This window comes from Hyperolius riggenbachi, chromosome 2 (genome assembly GCF_040937935.1).
Source record: "Hyperolius riggenbachi isolate aHypRig1 chromosome 2, aHypRig1.pri, whole genome shotgun sequence".
NCBI classification, from domain to species: domain Eukaryota; kingdom Metazoa; phylum Chordata; class Amphibia; order Anura; family Hyperoliidae; genus Hyperolius; species Hyperolius riggenbachi.
In genome coordinates this window covers 278,751,440-278,773,999 of record NC_090647.1, presented here as the reverse complement: position 1 = coordinate 278,773,999, position 22,560 = coordinate 278,751,440, and the positions used below count along the sequence as shown (strand labels likewise).

Here is a 22,560-nt window from a genome sequence, read left to right as displayed (position 1 = left end):
ATAATGCATTTAGATCAATTTCCAAAAGATTTCATTCTAAAATCTCTTGGTAATCTGTTCTGAGTGTGTGGCACACATCAGATTTCTGTCAGATTGGACTTGACAGGCATCTGACAGAAATCTATCTAATGGTGAAATCTGCTGCAAATCTATAAGTGTATGGCCACATTTAGACTACAGATGAGGCTGTTGTAATAGACTACTTGAGCTATAACATAAGGGAAGAAATAACTGCTGTGGACTATATCAGGAGAATAAGCAAGATCTTTTATTGTAAAATATGACATGAAGGGGTTATTAGATTTGAAGCAGATTACTGAGTTTAAAGTATGTCTGTACTTATGAACAAGTATCCAGAGTACCACTGCATTAAAGTAAACAATTAGGTACGGCTTGTTTTTATATGCATTTGTCGGAACAGTAATATGCATGAAAAGTGTTGTGGGAAAAAAATGCTGTAATGCTAAACAGAGAAGGAATAAACCCGCTGAGCCTTCAGCTGCCAGCTTACCCTGTCCACACGGTCTTCCAAGTTTAGCCTCATGCACACACTAGACTATTTTCAGCACAGGCAGCCGGTTGTGGCCCATCTTAGCTGAGCATCTATGAGACAGAGTGCCCAAACTGTATCCCAAAATCCATTTCTTTATTGCAAAGTGTCAACACAGCAATTCAAAGTGGACCTGAATTCTTGCACAGGACAAAAGGAAAACATTGAGAAATGTACTCTGTATGTAAATGAAACCTCCAGTATTGGTAGCCAGATGTCTCCCCAGTATATAAAAACAGCAGCAGATGTCCTTACAGTACTCCTGACCACCGAATAGGGTGCAGCGGGACTCCTATGCTACCCCCTCTGGTTGTGTATAAATGAGCCTTACAGTCAGGTACATACCCATACAGTGAGAAATATTGTACTGTACCGATCAAGTAAAGTACAACTATTCTACACTTGGAATTCATCAGCGAGATGCAAATTCCGAGTTCTCATGTAACCTGAAATTGAGCCAGACAAATACAGTAGCTTGTGAGTGGGTTTAGCTCAGTTTCATGTTGCATGCTATTTGCATGTAAATTTGAATCATTTGCATACCATTAATGGTTTCTGTTCATGAAACTCTGTCTCACCTCACAGTAATTTGTTATGGCAAGTAATGAAAATGTACCACCAAATAAGCACCTTATGAGAAGTCCATACTGCTGGACTGCTTTTGTTTTTTAGTAGATCAGGCCAAGAAAGTCCTTATACTGAAAACAGAATATAGACCAGCAAACCTTTTTGCTTAGCAGTGACAGAGTACGGACTAGGAAAAGATGTTTTATGCTGAAAGCTGAGGAGTAATCAAGAAAACTGTTATGGAATAGTCTCCCTTTAAATTCAATGATTAGCAATGCCTGGAACCCACTAGCAGTGCTTATTGAAGCCTTTTGTAAGTGCTTGCGATTTGAAAAGCTCTTGCTAATGTGATCCCATGTGTGTGATATCCCACTTGAGGGATTTATTTATTTATTTTTTTGTAATCCCCCATAGCATAACATTAGCAAGAACTTTTCAAATCACAAGCGCTTAGAAATGCGCTGCTAGTGGGTTCCAGGCCTAAGCCACGAGTCATCGTTAAGAAGGGCAGTTTCAGTGGAGTGGTTCAGAGAGAAACTCAATTTAAGGGTAGTAATCCGTTTTGAGCAAATGTATCATTCAAGAGGTTTGAATGAGAAGAGAAAACGAGAAGTGTTTGCATTGCGTTCATGTTTTTGTGCTGAAATTTGGGCTGTTGTCGAAATGGGATGTCTGGGGCTTTGTGTTCAATGACTGTATTATATGGACAGATTACCGTAGTTGGACATTGGTGCAAAACATTTTGAAAAGTACAAAATTGCCCATAGTTTAGAGAATAGTGCCCAATTTAAATATTTAGAAGCTGCCTTTCCACATCAAGTGATTCTTGCGGTTTTCCGCACCAGAAAAACACAGCAGTGCAAGTTTATGGACTGGTTTCTCTATTATTCAGTTTTCTGGATGTGTTAAAGTGTGGAAAAAAAACTCACCATGTGCTGCATTTTTTCAGACACCGCATCGGTTTCCTATGTAATCCTTCTCAATTTCGCTAGAATCATGTTACCTTTTGCATAGAAAAGTGAAAATCCACATACAAAAAAATGCGTGCAAAATGTAATGTGCATGCGGAAACTCAGCCTGAGGCTGTAAATGACTGCTGAGAAAATATGCATCTGTGGCATCCCATTACACCTTAGTGCAGTGAGAAGGTTTAGTACACTGCCCCCAATGGACTTTGCACTGCAGTATTGCATGAGCTTAATATAGTGAAGTACATAACTAATGTAATCTAATGCTTTGAAAGCTTTTGTGGTTTTAACCACTTCATCTCCATGGGGTTTTCCCCTTAAAAAAACAGAGCAATTTTCACCTATCAGCGCGCCTTACATTAATTTGCCTATAACTTTATTACTGCTGGTCACAATGAAACAATCTATGGCGGTAAGGAATGTAGTAGCTGCATCCCTGCAAGGAGATCTGGGATTTTGCAGGGACGTAGTTACTCGTCCCAGGGGAGGGCAAGTGGTTAAAGGAACATTGCGTTGTAGTAATGTATGAAGTCACTGCAATACAATCCAGAGCTTTTTACAATGGCATAGCTAGTCATCCTAGTCTTTTGTTTGTGTGCGTAAGCTAAATTCTTGAATTATTTTTTTATTTTTTACATAGGCTGATGACAGCATATCAGGTGTTGCCGTGATAACACAAGGAGGAGAGGATGCTATGTCATTATTCAACCCAGCAGTTAAACAAGGTCTGTTCCTGTCAGTAATTTCATTGTTTGTATGAATGGGAGGCCATAAATGTCCTACTACCACCCAAAATTTGTTGGCCTGTTACAGTAAGTGAACCAGGTTTAACCACAATGGACTGGCAGATCTGTTTTTCATGTGATAAAAGTTTATAAAGTATGATCTATATTTGTATGTATATAATTTTTTTTTATTTGGCAGATTTACATGCTTATTGAGATGTATTTATTTGTAGATCAACGATCATCTGCACATGCCCGAACCACGTCAACCAGTCTCTTTCATGAAACTGACCTTGTTGTTTCTTACACTGATCTGGATAACCTTTTCAACTCTGATGAAGATGAGCTTGCGGTATATATCTAAACTTTCATTTACATTTTAAATCTTTCTTTATTTGTGTTTAGTAATTAAAGTGGACCTGAACTCAGAACGTCCTCTCTGCTCTAAAAGATATGCAACAGCATAATAACCTTTAAAGAACAGCTGATACAAATCCTAAAATAAATCTCTAGTGTTACCACTTCCTGATTCATGGAAGCAGACATATTAACATCCTGTGCTTTCAAATGAGCTTATCTGCCATCTCTGCCACGGCAGTCGTTTGGCATGGGAGAGCTCAAATTAAACTCTCTAAATACGTACAGGGCGAATTTCTCCTTTTTCCCTCTGTCCTGTGCAAGAGTTCAGGTCCACTTTAAATATACAGTAACACCCTTTTATTATCCCACCACACTCGGTACTAGGATTACTATAGTTTTGCCACAGCACTTGTAAGAGCTTGGTAACCTACAGCAATTATGGTTGGAGGGGAATATTGTTGCATAATACAGTAAATAAAAGAAAACCTGCATTCTGAAGACTACTATGAAAAATTCCCTGATGTGGTGGTGGGGGGGGGGGGGGGGAGAGATAATTAAAGAGAACCTGTACTGAGTAAAAATATTTAAAATAAACACGAGGTAACTTCAAATGAACATTGCATAGTTACCTTGCCATCAGTTCCTCTGAGAAGCTCACCCTTTTCTTCTGACAATAATCCCTTCCAGTTCTGACAATATTTTGTCAGATCTGAAATATCAGTTGCTGTCAGTAAAATATCAGTTGCTGTCAGTTATAGCTGAGAGGAAAACTGATGTACCAGGTAATGTCCAAGTTTCCCTATGGCTCAAGTGGGCGATGTTACAGTTCAACGGTGTGCTGACCGGAAAGCTGCTATGGGGTAATGGCCATTTTCAAAATGGAGGACGGAAAATTCCCTTGATCACAGTGAACAAATAGGATGCAGGACAGGAGAAAGACACTGAGGAGTAGACTACATGGAAGGTAAGTATGACTTGTGTATGCTTATTTTGACTTTTAATTTTCAGTTCAGGTTTTCTTTAAAGAGAACCAGAGATGAAGCACCCTCTTGTATTTTACCTTATAAATCAGTGGGAACATGACAGTAAACACCTAATCTGCCCTTTGTTTCATTGTTCTCTGTGTAATCTGACTATAATCACCTCTGATAAGAATCCCCGACTGAACAGTCAGGCTGCTCCGTCTAGCTTTGCTACAGAAAGATTATAGCTAAGTCTGTCTTCTGTGGTGTTATTTCAAGCCCAAGCCTGCCCCCTTGTGGCTTTGCTATAATGACTCAGCAATAATCATTCCCAGCAAAGCCAGATTTAATTGCTCAGTCTGGGATTCTTGTGACTGCTGCTAACAGACACTTTTAGCAGTGAGGATGAAACAGACAGCATGGTAAGTGTTTTCTCTAATGTTCTTACTGATATACATGGTAAAATACACAAGGGTGCTTCCTCTCTGGTTCCCTTTAAAGAGGAACTGTAACGTCAAAATGTCCCCTGGGGGGTACTCACCTCGGGTGGGGGAAGCCTCCGGATCCTAATGAGGCTTCCCACGCCGTCCTCCGTCCCTCAGGGGTCTCGCTGCAGCCCTCCGTGCAGCGGTGACGTCAATATTTACCTTCCTGGCTCCTGCGCAGGCGCTCTGACGGCTGTCTGCTCCGAAGTAGGCGGAAATACCCGATCGCCGTCGGGTCTGCTCTACTGTGCAGGCGCAAGTTGCCGGCGTCTGCGCAGTAGAGCGGACCCGACTGAGATCGGGTATTTCCGTGTAGTTCGGAGCGGAAAGCAGCCACAGCGCCCCCGCTGGAGCCAGCAAAGGTAAATATTGAATCTACAGTCGGGTCTGTCGCCGGCTGTTCGGAGGGCTGCAGAAAGACCCCCGTGGGACAGAGGACGGCGTGGGAAGCCTCATTAGGATCCGGAGGCTTCCCCCACCCGAGGTGAGTACCCCCCAGGGGAGGTTTTTGATGTTACAGAGTCTCTTTAAAGGTAATGTTTAAAAGCTGTTGAAAGTACCCTTGACAGACAACTCGCCGGTTATGTTAAACTGACTGTGGTTTATTTATTTTTATTACTTCTACTTTTCACAGCCTGGATTAAAAAGGGCACAAAATGCAGATGACAAAAACAGCAGCAAAGAGTCGAAGTCTGGAAACCTAGATCCTCTGTCCTGCATAAGTATGTATTCTTGCTTGGAAAATTTCCTGTACGATTCTACTGTATGTGTGGCTTGTTAGTTGTTCTGTTAATTGCATCCAATCAGATGTAGTACTAAAGAGTTTTTTCCTTAGGTGTAAATCAAATTCAGTGATATTAACCACTATGTACACTGTTTATACGGAAGCATGTTTTGTTTTTTGTTTTTTTGGGGGGTTTTTTTGTTTTGTTTTTTTCCTCTGTTGTTTTATAGTGCAGTCCTGGCAAACACCATTTTACTTTAAAGGATGAATTATGTCAACTACCGTATATTCCGACATATAAGATGACCCCCCCCCCCCCCCCCAACTCTTCCAGTTAAAATATAGAGTTTGTGATATACTCGCCGTATAAGACTACCCCTCTTCCAACGTACACTAAATTAAAAAAAACAAAAACAAAAAACATATACTGGTGCTGTACTGTATGTGGTACCCAGTATATAACCGCATATAGACGATTGACTGGTTGGATTGGTCAACTCTCCCTCTCCCTAAGCGTATTGGTCAGCTCTCCCTGTTTATCAGAGCGGTATGGAAGAATAGATCACGCTGTGCCCATAAAACACGCCTCTTTCACCCTTCTGGCCCAACCTTGTATCCTATTTACTGCCTTCTCTGCCTCTCAGATCTCGCACATGTGCGCCTGCGCCACTTCACTACAGTCCTCCGCAGCGAGATCTGAGAGTATCACCCGGCATCAATGACACCTGGCGTATAAGTCGACCCTCAACATTTCTGAAGACTTTCAAGGGTTAAAAAGTAATCTTGTACGCCAGAATATATCCTTCCATCCTTGTGTTGGGGAAGGATGGATTTATTTGTGAAATCTTTTCTCTATTGATTAATGGTATAAACAAGGGAATTACTTATGGTCCTATTCGATCCGGTAGTCTTTATTTGGATGTAACTTTGTTACAGATGGTTAAGTCCTGGTTCACATTAGCATTCCCTGTCCAGATCCGCCTGATCGGATCCGGACCGTATACTGTACAAACGGAACGGACGTTCCGCATAGCAATGCAAGGTCTATGCGGACGTTCACATGCGTACGTTCCGTACAGAACGGAGCCGGATCGGATCCGGACTCGGGACACTTTTCCAACATGCGCTATTTTTCGGGTCCGGATCATCCGGCCCACGCACCCGGACCGGAGCCTGACTGCACCATCCGGAAATAGAAACCTATGTGGAACGGAAAGCACAGAACACACAGGATACAAACACCTGATTTTCTACCCCACTTCCTATGTGTATTCTAGCGGCCATTTCGGATGGGGACATATGGGCAGCAGTGGAGCAGCAATGACTAACGTGCTGGAGCGGTTTGGCAGTATGTCGGAGGTGGAGGTGAGGCCACCAGGTGCACCTTCTGCTGACCCCAACAATGTTATTAGTAATTTCGCAGTTTTCACCACACTGATCCAGATAGCAGCCTGATACATGCCTGATGCAAACGGTCCGGATCGGAACCGTACGGTTCCGATCCGGATCAGGTCCAAATTTGGTCCGTTTGCATGCCAAAACGCAAGTGTGAATAGGGCTTAAGAGTATGTAGCAGTTAAATGATCAGCAGCACGCTTACCCTAAGTAACCCCTGGCCTGTGGAACCTCTGCAAATACTTGCTGGCCACAGCTGAGACCTGTGAGTATTTGTGGGGGTCAATACAGGTGGTATGCCTAGGTAAACGTAACTTAGAGTAAAGGGTGCTTCTTCCTCTTCTATCGCAGTATAAGTTGTGGAAAGAGATGTAATGTTTGTGTTACTTCCACAGCCTCAAATCACTGCTTTTTTTTTTTTTTTTTTTTTACACTCCTTGTAATGGAATGTACTCTTCCAAAAGCCTGTCAGGATGAGTACCGTAATATCAACGGTGTTCCTTTCAACATTATCATTAATTGCTTCCTTGTTTGAGTTTGTTTTTTATTTACCTCTTTTAATACCTGATTTTAATGTGTGATTATTTTTTACTTTACATTTGACTCCTTTCACTATAGTGCCCCTTTAAAGTGAACCTTAAGCCAGGAAAAAAAAATGAGTTTTACTCACCTGGGGCTTCTACCAGCCCCCTGCAGCAGTCCAGTGCCCTCGCAGCCACTCACTAATCCTCTGGTCCCCCGCTGCCAGCTAGTTTCGTTTTTGCCGACAGGCCCGTCAGGACTGACCACGCGTAGCTTTTTTCGCATTCCCAACTAATTAGCGCTATTGCGGACCGCAACGCGTACAAAAATACGCGTTGCCGCGTATCTATGCAATAGCGCTAGTTACAGTCGGGAATGAGTAAAAAGCTACGCGTGGCCAGTCCTGACCGGCCTGTCGGCAAAAACGAAACTAGCTGGCAGCGGGGGACCAGAGGATTAGTGAGTGGCTGCGAGGGCACAGGACTGCTGCAGGGGGCTGGTAGAAGCCCCAGGTGAGTAAAACTTATATTTTTTTCCTGGCTTAAGTGTCTCTTTAACGTGACGCCATTAGTCTGACCGTTATGATGGACAGCTCAATTCTTACAAATGCTGTGCCACAGGAAGTAAAACCTTATTTCTGTTCCCTAGGTACAGCTGATCTTCATAAAATGTATCCCACTCCACCCTCCTTAGAACAGCACTTTGTGGGCTTCTCGCCTATGAACATGAACAGCGGTAACATGGACTCTGGACCAGGAGCAACAATGCTTGACGGAATAAGTGCACAGTTTAAAATAGAAGTCGATGAAGGATTTTGCAGTCCCAAACACACAGAAATTAAGGTCATTTGCTTGCTAAATTTTATTTTTACTTCTTCCTCAAACATGTTTTGGTGTTGAATTGTGATCCAATTTATTCTGTAAGACCACAAAAAACAAGTTGCCTGAAGCAGTCAGTAACAGTAACTGGAAATCTGATTGTTACAGGTTAATGTACTTACCTTCATTGTTGAATCTGTTATTGAATAATGAAGGTTGCTTGTTCTATAATTGGCTTTAGTTACATCACTATCTTTTTGTACCTTCTAATCTATAATTTTGATAACCTTCTATGACAACTACTACGTTTTAAGAATATACATGAATATATTTTGTTACCAAATGTGCACTCACCTAAAGGATTATTAGGAACACCATACTAACGCGGTGTTTGACCCCCTTTTGCCTTCAGAACTGCCTTAATTCTACGTGGCATTGATTCAACACGGTGCTGAAAGCATTCTTTAGAAATGTTGGCCCATATTGATAGGATAGCATCTTGCAGTTGATGGCGATTTGTGGGATGCACATCCAGGGCACGAAGCTCCCGTTCCGTCACATCCCAAAGATGCTCTATTTGGTTGAGATCTGGTGAATGTGGGGGCCATTTTAGTACAGTGAACTCATTGTCCTGTTCAAGAAACCAATTTGAAATGATTCGAGCTGTGTGACATGGTGCATTATCCTGCTGGAAGTAGCCATCAGAGGATGGGTACATGGTGGTTATGAAGGGATGGACATGGTCAGAAACAATGCTCAGGTAGCCCGTGGCATTTAAACCATGCCCAATTAGCACTAAGGGGCCTAAAGTGTGCCAAGAAAACATCCCCTGCCGTGTCATTGGTTGATTAGATAACTGCATTAATGAGAAATTGAACTGGTATTCCTAATAATCCTTTAGGTGAGTGTATTTGCAAATATTATGAGTTGTTGATCAAAATTTAGCAAGTTAGCTGCTGGCCTGTTTTATACTCTTAAAAGTAGGAGAAATGCCTCAAAATTACAACCACAATAACAATCACTCATTGTGAGGGCCACATTTAGCGCTTTCTACTGCAAACATTAATGATCCTAGCAACCTGCCTCTTTCCGGTTTGTGTAGTTAGATAAAAATGTCTGCTCTAATGAAAATCTATGAAAAGTTACTAATATCTGATACAACATTGTGATCTGCTGCAAAATTGACTAGTGCATGCTGGTAAGCAGGTTAATGATCAATACCTGGAAGCAAGTGATCATTTACTTGATCTAATATTCAGTGACAGCTAATTAAGTACTTTGTCACACACTAGCATAGCAGAGAAAATGTGAAGATTACGTGCTCCTTGTGGTCAAATGTTCACACTTTATTTCTTTGTGCTAAGGGGAATCTGCAAATGTCTAACAGTCGGGTGAGTCTTTGTATACAACAAGCACGTGTCAGAAATGCTGCAGGGGTACAGGCACCAGAGGTTGTGAAACTGCAATAGTGCAAAGTTTTATATACTACTATTTATAGCATATTCTTAAACTGTGATATGCAAAATGTATCTCTTGTGCTGTGAAATTGAATGTATGCCTGATCCATTAATGTTCTCTTGGGAAGAAGGCCACTGAATAAAGTAAGCTATCCTGCAAACATAACCTGGTTTTGGGGTTTCAAACGTTTGCACCCCCTCTGTGAGTTATATCAGACCATAGAAAGGCTTGTTAAAAGGCTATTGCGTTATTGGGGTCAGTTCAGTCACATTTATACGTCACAGAAGGAGCTTTTTGTGTATATACATAGGATTTTGGAAATTTACATTTTCCTTTTTATTTATTGCAGGACTTCTCTTATGTATACAAACCCGAGACCTGCCAGCTGATGGTAGGATGTACCATGTTTGCACCATTAAAGTCTCTTCCTAGCCAGTGTTTGCCGCCCATCAAGCTGCCAGATGAGTGCATTTACCGTCCAAGTTGGACTGTTGGAAAGCTTGACCTGCTTCCTCCTGTACCTACAATGCCATTCATAAAAGATGGGTAAGGTTCTTCAGCTACGACCAGCAACTACTGTGATCGTTTTCCGTTGCTAGATACCTGACACACAAAAGGCCACTAAATTTGCTGTGCATAGGCTGCTCGCTGCACATTTACCAGAAGTTACACCAGTTACACTATTTCCACCATGCGCCTTACCCTGGAAACTCGCATGGCACTAATGGTATATTAGGCACTGCTCCCCTGCCCTTAATACTTGTAAATGTACCATGCGCTGCCTGCGCACAGAGCAATTAATAACCTTTTGTGCGTCAGGCTACTGTGTCTCTTGTCTGTAAAAAATGATGAAGTGTAAAGCGTCAGTGTATCTGACAATCACCACTTTTGTTTACTTCAGAAGTTCCACTTTAAAGAGGACCTGTAACTTTAAAAACGCCCCCTGGGGGTACTTACCTTCGGAGGGGGGAGCCTCTGGATCCTATCAAGGCTTTCCCTGTCTTCCTCCGTCCCATGGTGGCAGCGCTAGCGGTCCCTGAATGGCGGCCGTGTAAATATTTACCTTCCCCCCGCTCCAGCACAGGCGCAGAAGAGTGGACCTGAATGAGATCAGCTATTTCCGCCTGAACCCGAGCGGAGAGCCGGTTCTGCGCTGGAGCTGGGGTAGGTAAATATTGCAGGCACGCCTGCGCCACAGCCGACTTTCCTTGTAGGCTGTGGTTTCAGGTGCCCAACGAGACCACAGTGGGACTAAGGACAAAGGGGGAGACCTCGATTGGATCCAGAGGCTTCCCCCTCAGGTGGCAAGTAACCCCTGGGGACCATTTTTAAAGTTAGTCTCTTTAAAGAGACTCTGAAGCCAATTTAAAAACTGGTTTTTACCTTTTATTTATGTTAAGCATGTTTGCCCCTGTTAAAATGCTGCTATCCCGCGGCAGAATGAGGGTTTTCCCAAATCCCCTGGGGCACATTGCGTGGCTCCTTCCGCATGGAGGCAGAGCTTTTGGCTGCAGCCCTGCCTCTATACACATCCATCAGCGCGGATCGCTGCCCCTCTTAGCCTCCCTTCACAGGGAGAGGCAGCGATCAGCGTTGATTGACGCGCATGGATGCAGAGCTACAGCTGAAAGCTCTGCCTCCTTGGGCAGCAAAATTCACAACCAAGAAAGTCGTGGATTTTGCACAGGGGATTAAAAAACTCTCGGTTCTGCCGCAGGATAGCGGCGTTTTAACAGGGGCAATATGCTTAACGTAAATAAAAGGTAAAAACCTGTTTTTTAAGTGCCTTCAGAGTCTCTTTAAGACATAATTCACACTAGTATCAAACAGACTTCTACAACAGTAGAAATCACCAAATTGATTTTCTATTGTAACATTCACACAGTGTTACGTCATGTATACAGCTAGTGAACGTTATCTTCAACATCTGCCTGCTACTTGATTACCTAGCTTATTGCCCTGCATGACGGTAGACTCTCACTGGAGTGGAAAATAAACGTTGGATGTGGGAAAAGTTTTGGCATTTGCAACATGATTGATGGATGTTTGCTTGTAGGAAATCCTGGAATCCTCCCCAGTATAGTAATTTATCGGGTGTAGTGGGGAAGACTAAGTGCAGTGCTCCAAAGCTGCTGCTCTGAACTGGCATAGAATTGCCATGTTTTAAAAGGTATGATCTGCTCAACTGTGGCACTAATCGGGGATTAGGTTACCGTAGCTACCCTACAGTGGTGATCAGTCCTCTAATCCCTTGAATTAAACCTTAGAATGAAAATCGTGATCTGCTTGGGTAAAGTGTCCATAGATTTAAATTGCACCCTTTGTACTTTGAGTGGGAAACATCCCTAATGCCAATTAAAGCCCATAGCATTCTCCAGTTTTACTTGAGAATCTGCATTTATAAGTCTGTTAGTAGCAAAGTTCTTTTTTTTCTAGGATGAGCGTCGGGGTGGTTGGGGTTGAGGATTGGAGAGCGTAAGGGTTCTGTGAGAGTAGGGTTAGGTTTAACTGTAGTAAAATATTGATAACATTTACCTATATTTTAATATAGAATTACCACTTTAAAATAAAAGAATTTTGGTACATGGACCCTTTTCCACTAGCCGCAATCCACTTAAACAAATGGATCGCTGGCATTTTGCCAATGTACATGTAAGTCACGATGCAATGTAGCATTTAGATTTTTTGCTAACCGCAATCGTCGGGATGCGTGATTTTTGGTGCGATTGCGTTTCGCTCCTGATGGTTCACATCACAGTTGCATAGACTGGTAAAAGAAGCTTTTGCAACTGCCAATGCATTTGCGATTAGGAATGCAAGCGGAGAAGAAACCATACTCTATCGGCGGTTTCCCTGCGGCCAAATTTTCTGGTTCCTTTATTTTGCATATACGGGTGTAGACGAGTTATGTAGTGAGAGGGATGTAGAGGCTGCCATGTTTATTTCCTTTTTAACAGTACTAGGTGCCCAGCTATCCTGTTGATAATTTATGACTTCAGTACTACGTGAATTAACCACCAAAGACCAGCATAGGCTTAATGTGGTCAGACTTTGCTCAGACCACCTTATGTGCATCCTTAATCTGGGCAGAATTTTGTAAAGTAAACCTGAGCTAAAGCCACTGGACTATGGCATTGACAGCCTTCCGTATACACGCGCACGCACACAATTTGTAAGAACATCAGACACTGCATACAAAGCCATGTTTGATGTTCCCAGTAATGCATTGCAATGGCTGCTATGCACATGTGCACTACCCTATTTAGTGTAATGAATGGAGTTACTATGTGTTGATGTACAAAGAGTACTAATGCTGTATTTTTAATTTTTTTGTTGTACTAATGCTATAATTTGTTTTAATTTAGGAATATTTCCAGTGTCAGCAGTGCAATTGATCAAGAATATGTTCAGACTTACACACCACAAACTCATACACCATTTGGAATGTCAAATAGTGCACCACCAAGCAATGGCGGAGCAGGCATCCTTCCTTCTCCAGCAACTCCCCGCTTTTCTGCTCCAACTCCACGAACTCCAAGAACACCCCGTACTCCTAGAACAGGTGGTGGGCCTGCAAGTGTTCAGGGATCAGTCAAATATGAGAACTCTGATTTATACTCTCCGGCCTCCACACCATCAACCTGCAGACCACTGAATTCTGTAGAGCCTGCCACTGTTCCATCAATCCCAGAGGCCCATAGCCTTTATGTCAACCTCATCCTTTCAGAGTCTGTGATGAATCTGTTTAAAGATTGCAACTTCGACAGCTGCTGTATTTGTGTTTGCAACATGAACATAAAAGGATCTGATGTTGGAGTGTATATCCCTGATCCTGCCCAGGAAGTACAGTATCGCTGTACATGTGGTTTTAGTGCAGTGATGAATCGCAAGTTTGGCAACAACTCTGGGTTGTTTTTGGAGGATGAGCTGGATATAATCGGTCGACATACAGATTGTGGAAAGGAAGTCGAAAAGCGCTTTGAGGCTTTAAGGACTGCTGGAGCAGATTGTGGGGGGCTTAAGGATCCTGAGAAAATGCCAGATGAATTAATACTACTTCTCCATGATCAGTGCACTAATTTATTCTCTCCATTTGGAATTATGGATCAAGAACCAGCAACCAAAACCAGCATTGTGAGCTACGCAGCTCGCGTTGAAGAACAAGACTGCTGTAACGATTGTTACTTAGCACTAGAGCATGGGCGACAGTTTATGGACAACATGTCAGGTGGCAGAGTTGATGAAGCACTAGTGAGAAGTTCTTGCTTACATAGCTGGTCTAAAAGGAACGGTGAGTAGCACAGATCATTATTCTGCATCGTTTGGGTTTACTGTAATTGTGATATTGCAACTGTGACTGATGTCTTTTTGAAAAGCTCATCTTAAATTAACCCTAAAAGGTTAAAAAAAAACACGTTCATAGAGGAAAGCCTCTGTATGCTCCAGACCCTTCCCTGATCCTCCTCGCCCCTTCTGCTGCCCCCCAGGCACATCTTCGCAGCTGCGATTCTTTGTGTATGACAAGTGCTAGTGGGTTTGTGTCTGCGCAGTAGTACGAAGCCACTCATGCATGAATGAGAAACCACCCTTGCACAAGAGGCACCGTGTTACTGCTTGGCTGTCCATGTACCTGCATAGTGTGGCCGTGCTCATACCCAGAGTGGAGCGTGGCTGCGAGTATAGAAAATAGTGGGGTGAAGGAATAACGGTGAAGCCTCTGGACTATCCAGAGGCTTCCCCCTACTGAGATAAGTATGGAACTTTACTTATATATATATTTTTTTTTAATCTGACTTCAGTTTTACTTTAAATCTACTTTATATTATTATTACCTATGCTGTAGTACTGCTCTATTAATGGGCTTTGACAACACTAGTAGAATTGCATTTCACTGTAGCCCAAAAATACAAGCTAACACAGAATGCAGCAGTGTGTTTAGCATGCTGCTAAACCAAATCTAGTTTTAACATGTATAAGCATGTTTTGTTTTCTATTATGCAATGCTATAATGTTCTAAGGAGCCTTTAGCAGTGCATATAATTATGTTTAAATCGGGAAGCTTTAACTGGAAGAACCTGTGGTGACTTGGCACAGTTAAAAGCTACTGGTTGGCTGCTTTGTGTAGGTCTTAATTGAATGCAGTCATTTACAAGTGCAGTCAGTTGTGATGCAAAGTATCTTTTACTGCTGTTTCAGACTGGGGTTTTAGTTTTTTGTTTTGTTTTTATATACGTACAGCAATCCTTTTTATAGAAAGTGTTTAAAGCAGGACTAAAATTAAAGAACATTTCTGTCTTTTATAAAATTAGGTTCAAAGGGAACCTAAAGCAAGTTCAATCTTGCCAGTTCAACTTAGCCGGGGGCTTGTTCCAGCCCACTGTAGTAGTCCCTGGGCATCATTCTGCGCTGGTCCATTCATCCACTAACCCATCCGAACACTATGTACGGCCCTGTGCCATTTTCCTCCTCCATCACGCTACTGTGAACGGAAGAATTCTGCGCTTGTGCAATAAGTAATAATTGCTACTGTGTGAATGCACAGAACACTCCTGACTACAGACGTGAGATCGAGGTGCACAGTGCCTTGCAACTGGTCAAGTAGTCCAGATTTCGAAGGGAGATTGTGAATAGAGCAGCGCAGAATGATGCCAAGGGACCAGACAGACTTTAGGGGCCAGAAGAAGCTCCCGGTAAGTTAAACTAGCTAGATGTATTTTGATTTTACCATTTTCCGGTTGAAAGAGAATTGGATTAACAGAGGTGAAATTGGTTCCTATGTTATTGTATGAAACCATTCACAAATGTATGTTAGAATTTTATCGAAATTATCCGTTTCCCATAGAAGCCTATGGTGGAAATGCTCCAGATGCCTGTGGACCATTGGAGTGGATTCTGCTCGATCTGCTCTGCTGGTCATTGGAGAGCTGACTCTAAGTGTGAACAGAGCCTTAATCTTCTGTTCCAAGACTGTTGGCAGGAAGAGAGGGGTATATTTGTGTTTTAACCCCCCCCCCCCCCCCCCCCCAAAAAAAAAAAAAATTATGGGAGAACAGGTGCTGTGTGTACATCCATAATGCCCTCTTCCCCACCTCTTGAATCCTGTCTAGCTCACTACAATAAAAAGCTGCGTACAGTATACTGTTCCTGCTTACTTGCTGAGGACATTTGGGAAGTCTATTTGGTCCCTTGCTGCAGTTCCTGTCCTCTTCGGTATCCCGTTGACTGCCCGTAAAAATCGCAGGCCCCTGGTGCAATACGCAGACATGGACGCACATGTGCAGAAGCACTGACCCTCTGGCGGGTCTGCGATCTTTACGGGCAGTCAGCGGGAAAATGAGGACCGGAACTGCTGCGAGGGACCAAAATTACTTCAAGGGGCTGGAAGAAGTCCCAGGTAAGTAAAGATAGATGAAGCTGTTCGCCTCGGGAGTCTAAAAAAAAAGACATCTATTGTGAAAAATGGTGAAATTGAAGATGCATACATATAAATGTACAGTTATCTGAGTAAAATGTACTGTAAATTGTTTCCTATATATCGTTCTCACTTTAAGCAGGTAGTACATTTCTGAAAGATTTGTCAGATTTTGTACTAGTCGTCGTCGTCCTCATGGGGGATGCTTTATTTTACAAAAGCACTTGCTGAACGGCAGTTGGTCAGTCCAACTTCCAAAATGGTGTGCAAATGATTATGGAAACTCACTGAAGTATGGATTCTTTCCTGGGAGTGCTTTTGTAAAGGTAATACTGAGTATCCCCAATGAACGAGGTTAACTAGTTCAAAATCTGTCAATTTTACTACCATTTTAAATTCAATCTGGGAGAAATGCACATTTTATGTTTTTGTTTTCTTTTTAGCTTTACGTTCTGTTTATAATAGTAGTCTTTTTTTTTTTTTTTTTTTTCAAAGTGAACCTTAACCTCACGGGAAAACTAAGTTTCACTTACCAGGGGCTTCTAACAGCACCCTGCAGCCGCCCTGTGCCCTCGCCATCCTGGAATGATGCTCTCTTGCTCTCACTCACATCACCGTCCTGCACATGCGCAGGAATAGAAAAATCTCTTCCTGGCAGGACGGTGACTGAAACTCAGCCGTGGTGGGGGACCGGAGCATCGTTCCAGGATAGCGAGGGCACAGGGCAGCTGCAGGAGGCTGGTAGAAGCCCCAGGTAAGTGAAAATGTTTTTATTTTTTTTCCCCTTCAGTTGAGTTAAGGTTCATTTTAAGTAGTTTTTTCTTGTATTGCAGTGTGTTACATGCATAAACAGAAGACATTTGAAGTGATCCACAAACCGCTTTTTATTAGTCAGTCCAATAAACTTTACTAATGACTTTATAATTATAACATGAGGGCTTGAAACAATCCATAGTACTTTTGCCGACCGTTTTATGAAAATGCCCTATAGCTAATTTTTGTTATGCTGCCTCTACTACTAGGTTAAAAACAAGTATGCAGGTCAGGTTTTCTGGTTTCTCTGGCCATTTTATGTCTTTTACACAAGATGAGATTTTCTGGCAGATTTACTGCCAGTTTGATTACCCACAAATCCGATCAAATCGGGATATCATTAGAAATAATCGATCTGGCAGTAAATCTGCCAGAAAATCTCATCCTTTGTACCTGGCATTAGAAGAACCTAAAATATTCCTCCATATTCCTTTACTTCCAGTTTGTTCTAAGACAGAGAGTGTGATTGACAAAGGTTTATCAGACTAAATTGTTACTAGGATAAAATAACTTGACATGAAGTATTAAACTGAGAATGGCCACTATTTGATGGGATGCCTGTATTTACAGTCCTTTTTTTTTCTTTCTTTCTTTTACCCTAAGTGTAGTCGGGTAATCCCCTCTATAAAGCTGTGGCCAAACCAGTTGACCATACATTACTCTCTGATCTATTACCTGCCCACACACTGCACACTAATTTCCAATAGATTTCAGCATGAAATCTATTGGAGATCTACCTAGCACTTGTCTCAGTCTGGTCTTTGGCAGGTGCCATTTGATAAAGCTGCCAGTTGAGGAGTCCTCTACTTGTCAGACTACACACTTTATTGCATTTATCCTCTTGCTCTGTTGTGCATCTAGACGTCCCACTCCTATTTCATTTGTGGTTAGAGCCAATTTTATCTTCTCTGTGACTGCAGTTGTACACAGTGAGTTTCTTGCCAATGTTTCACGTGTAACAGCAATTTCTCAGAATAACTGATTGAAGAAATGTTCTAGCCATTTTAATCCTGTATTCAAACCCTCAATTGTTAAAGCTCCCAGACATCAAACTAGTCTTAACTAGTTGCTGCAAAAGGGGCGTTTGAAGAAGTCCTGTTTTTGCACTTTTCAGTGCAAAACAGATTTTAAAATGAACGATTTTGCAGTGCAGCCCGGAGTACACCCGCATGAGAATACTGCCACTTTCCACCAACACTGGGCTGGCAGTAAGTGGATAAGACTGTCAGTTATATTGCTTCTTTTATTACCACAACAGAGTTCACCTGACTTTCTAATGATCAGTTAACCTTTTAAAATAAGCAGGCTAGTTATTTGCTCCACAAACGTATATCTTTTGGTTGCTGGATGTAAAAATAGATCCTCAGTAAAGGTGCGTACGCACGCACTACAGCAGCCAACAACTGGTTCGTCTGCACCTCTCGCTGGGCGGGTTTTCAGCAGACTATAGTGCGTGTACGAACTGTCGGCGGACTGATAAGGCTGCTCCTGAACGATCTGCCGGGCGGATCGTTCAGGAACAGCCTTATAAGTCCACCGACAGTGCGTACACACGCACTGTAGTCTACCGAAAACCCGCCCGGCGGGAGGTGCTGATGGACCCGGCGTTGGCTGCTGTAAGTGCGTGTGTACGCATCTTAAGCATTTCCCTGGGATATGCACGTAGCCATTTGTCAATAGATTGCATAGTTACACTTAAAGCGTACCAGAGACTGCGGTCCCCGAACAAAATATACATACCTATTCCCCCGGCCTGATGGCCCCCACGGCGTCGTTTTTCCCTCTCCGTTCCTCCGGTACTGGCCCCGGAAAATAAGTTAGTCGAACCAGTCGGCGCATGCGCAGTCCGGCCAGGCGCGCTCCCCTGTCTTGATCCTGTCGCCAGGATCGTTCTGCGCCTGCACAGTAATACTGCGTAGGCGCAGCACGCTCTAGGTGACGTAAACACGGCAGGAGCGCGCTCGTGGGTGGGCTGCGCATGCACAGTTGGACCTAAGGAGTTTCCAGGGCTAATTGCAGGAGCACAGAGGGAGAGAAGAGGATGCCGTATGAGCGATCAGGCCAGAGGGGGCTGGAGGAAGCCCCAGGTATGCATGTTTTCTTGTGGAGTCGCTCAGTGACACTTAAAGCTTCATACACACACTGGATGGTTCTTTGCCAGTAAGGGCCTCCTCTGCTAAGAATCTAGCATGTGTTTGAAGGCCCCATAGTGCTGCCAATAGATCCGGATTGCCAGATAGTCTCAACTTAGCTCATCGTGCTCTTGCTCAGCCCCCTCCCATAGCAACAAAAAGCCAAAGTCTTCAGTGTTCAGCCCCCAAACTGTCGCCTGAGGGATTAAGTGAGCCTTGATGCATTTGGACAATGGTACTCTATGAAATGCAGGTTTGGAAGAAACCTATGGTGAGGTGGTACCTGGCCTCTGACACCACCATCTGTATGGAAAGTTATAGAGCAATAGGCACTTGGCTCTAGCCACACCTTATGCTAGGTACACACTGAGAGTTTGTCAGATTTACTGTCAGATCGAATATTTCCAACATGTCCGATTGGTGCTGTGTTGTGCGGCCCTGCAGCTTGGCCTTAAAGCTGCAGTGGCCCTTTTAGTAAAAAATAGCCTGGTCTTAAGGGGGGGGGGTTAGCACTGTGGTCCTGAAGTGGTTAAAAGCTCACTGCATGTGCAAGCATATTACTACAATTCCACAAATGCTGTTACAATAAAAATGTACATTAACCACTAGCCGCTTTTGCTGCAGTATATCTACGCCCTGTGGAAAGACTGTTCCAGGGGCATAGATACTCCTCTTTTGATTTCAATGTGTGGCGTGTGCAAAGTGGTTAAACGGACTTAAAACATGGGTTCCAGTCTTAGTATTTTTTTTTCATGAATTTGGATGCATTTTAGCAAGTATGGTAGGGTTTTCTGCACCTTTGTTTACATTAGAGATTATCTCAGATGTGACCTGTAGCAAGTGCTGGCTGGCACAGTTAAGGAGGAACTCCAGGGAAAAAAGTAATGAACAAAAGTGCTTAATTTTTACAATAATTATGTATAAAAGATTTAATCAGTGTTTGCCCATTGCAAAATCTTTCCTCTTACAAACAATGAAAAGTCCACGGGCCTCAGCTAATGTCCACTGTATCACGGGGAGTCACAGATTAAAGTAGGAGGTTCATCAAGCCTCCAAACAACTGAAGTCCATACACATGCAATCCAATCCGGACTCGACCCTTTAGAACCTATAATAGTTTATTTGTATAGTGAGCGGCCATGCTGGGTAGATACCAAATAGACTCAATTTAGAGGAGACGCTAAGGTGCTATAAAACGTTATATCTGTACAAAAAATTATGTCACCCGCGTCTTCAGTTGGTTATCAAACAAATTACTTTATTGTGCATTCCAAAACCACAAGCTGGGTACACTTGTACCTGAATTAAAACTTCCCATTTAAAATAAACTACAAGGCTGGCGTGCTCGGGTTCGCTCTTCTTACCACTAGTCCTAGCCTAATATGCGCAATGGAGGATCGCCCGGCTTTACAGCCTATGCATAAACCCCCTGCACTTTGGCATCACTGGACTACTATGTGGCCCCACCACCATGGACGCACACTGAGGCCTCATTCACACCGCTCACTGATAGGTGAGTGGGGCCACATAGTAGTCCAGTGATGCCAAAGTGCAGGGGGTTTATGCATAGGCTGTAAAGCCGGGCGATCCTCCATTGCGCATATTAGGCTAGGACTAGTGGCAAGAAGAGCGAACCCGAGCACGCCAGCCTTGTAGTTTATTTTAAATGGGAAGTTTTAATTCAGGTACAAGTGTACCCAGCTTGTGGTTTTGGAATGCACAATAAAGTAATTTGTTTGATAACCAACTGAAGACGCGGGTGACATATAATTTTTTGTACCTTTAGAACCTATTGTGAACTTTATTTGCAATGAATAGCGTTTATACAGCAACAAACAAGCACAACGTTTCGGGCCTTCTGCCCTTTCTCAAGTGCACAATTGGTTCTGAAGGGTCTAGTCCGGATTGGATTGCATGTGTATGAAAAACTTTTCTCTACCTGATTTACATTCTGACATTTATTATATGGTGACATTTATACTGCTGGCAGGTAATGTCAGTGGAAGTAGCTTCTGCTTGTTTTTGGCAGTTGGAAAGAGCTATTTCCCCACAATGCAACAAGGCTCCCACCCAGTGTGATGTCAGCACCATGGTCCTGACATCACTCTGTGGGAGGGGTTTCAACACAAAATCAACCATACAGAGCCCCCTCATGATTCGTTTGAGAAAAAATAGATTTCTCATGGGAAAGGGGGTATCGGCTACTGACTGGGATGAAGTTCAATCCTTGTTACGGTTTCTCTTTAAAGAACAGATTTGTACAATATAGTCCTCAGGAAAACATAGAGAATGAAACGATCTCTGATAACCAGAATAAGCTCATGTAAACACAGGACATATCATGAAAAATGCTTACCTATTGTCATCTTGAAAACGTTAGATCTAACATATATCAATAATATGTAAATCTGAAGGCCTGAAAGACCAAACAGCAGTATGTTGACTAAAAAAGAAGTTATAGTAGCCATTCATTGCGTTGGTATCAGCTTACGGTTTCTCTTTAAATTGGCAGCGTACATATTAATTTTTTTTTATACCATCATCCCTGTGTTCGTAAGACAGAGTAAAGGTGGCCATACGCTGACCAATTTATTTTTTTTCTTAACCTCCCCCTTTGCATAGATATTTAGCTGATAGTCATTTGATTGTATCTGCTTGAAATCAATGCTGCAAATCAAATTTGATTTATTTGGTCATACTCACTGGATGAAAGATTTTGGTTGATTAACGGCGGGGTGCGTTGCTAGAGATGTTACATTTTGTGATGGCCGGCGCTGCTGTGTAGCTAACACTCACCTATACAATATACAATACAAGAACATTTGTAAAGCGCTTTTCTCCCATAGGACTCAAAGCTCACCTATCCACCAAGAGTCTTCTCTTCACCGCTGGGCTCTGCTTTTTGTCTCTTTTATCCTGTAGTGTGTGTCATGTGTTAAACACTAGAGATCTTTAGTGGCTTCATAAGGTATGTGCCATGGTGCCTGTAGTGTTTGGCCTTTAGTGTTTATCACATGACACAGGCCACCAGGAGAGAAGAGACAGGAAGCAAAGCCTGGCGGCGGACCGGTGAGAGAGGACTGTTGTAAGGGGTGTTACAACTACAAGACTGGGCAGGCGATGACCACATATTTTCATTAGATTCACGTAGTCCAGTGTGTGACCAGCTTAACATACTTGAGATGGACCTCACATAACTTTTTCAAAAAAATAACATTTACTATAGGACTGGAGTGGCTGCTGTTCTAGCCTGTACATAGTTTATCTAGAAAAGAATATATTGTGCAGTTAGCATATGGTGTTGGCTGTGGCAGTCTCTAAATCTGCTTTCACTTTCAGTAACAAATGGAAATACCAATCTTGCTGTAAGCAACTGCAGGTTTACCTGGGCATGGCAATTTCTGTACTGGTTTGAGGAGATTGGGAGGTGTCTTGGAGTAGTGTAATTATAGAGGGACTATATTGACAAACCCTACCTCCACGAATGTCAGTGTAAAGTTTAAAAGGATAGAATGGGAATACAATTGTTGACTTTACTGAGATCAGACCGAGTTTTAGTAACAGCGTATGTCCTTCCTCAATTAGCAAAATGTCATTTGAGTGAATTAAATGTGCATGTATGTTTTTTTGGTGGTTCACCCTTTTACCACTGTAATACAGAGTTCCCTA

At 42.7% G+C, this 22,560-nt stretch overlaps 1 protein-coding gene across 1 annotated transcript in view; it reads left to right on the top strand.

Moving 5' to 3' along the window:
- Nucleotides 1-22,560, top strand: part of MED13 (mediator complex subunit 13) — a 191,143-nt gene that overhangs the window by 131,601 nt on the left and 36,982 nt on the right. The window contains exons 11-16 of the mRNA XM_068268750.1: nt 2,726-2,810; nt 3,044-3,162; nt 5,252-5,339; nt 7,907-8,100; nt 9,884-10,080; nt 12,900-13,825. Of these exons, the coding sequence (XP_068124851.1) occupies nt 2,726-2,810; nt 3,044-3,162; nt 5,252-5,339; nt 7,907-8,100; nt 9,884-10,080; nt 12,900-13,825 (1,609 nt within the window). The remainder of the gene's footprint in view (nt 1-2,725; nt 2,811-3,043; nt 3,163-5,251; nt 5,340-7,906; nt 8,101-9,883; nt 10,081-12,899; nt 13,826-22,560) is intronic.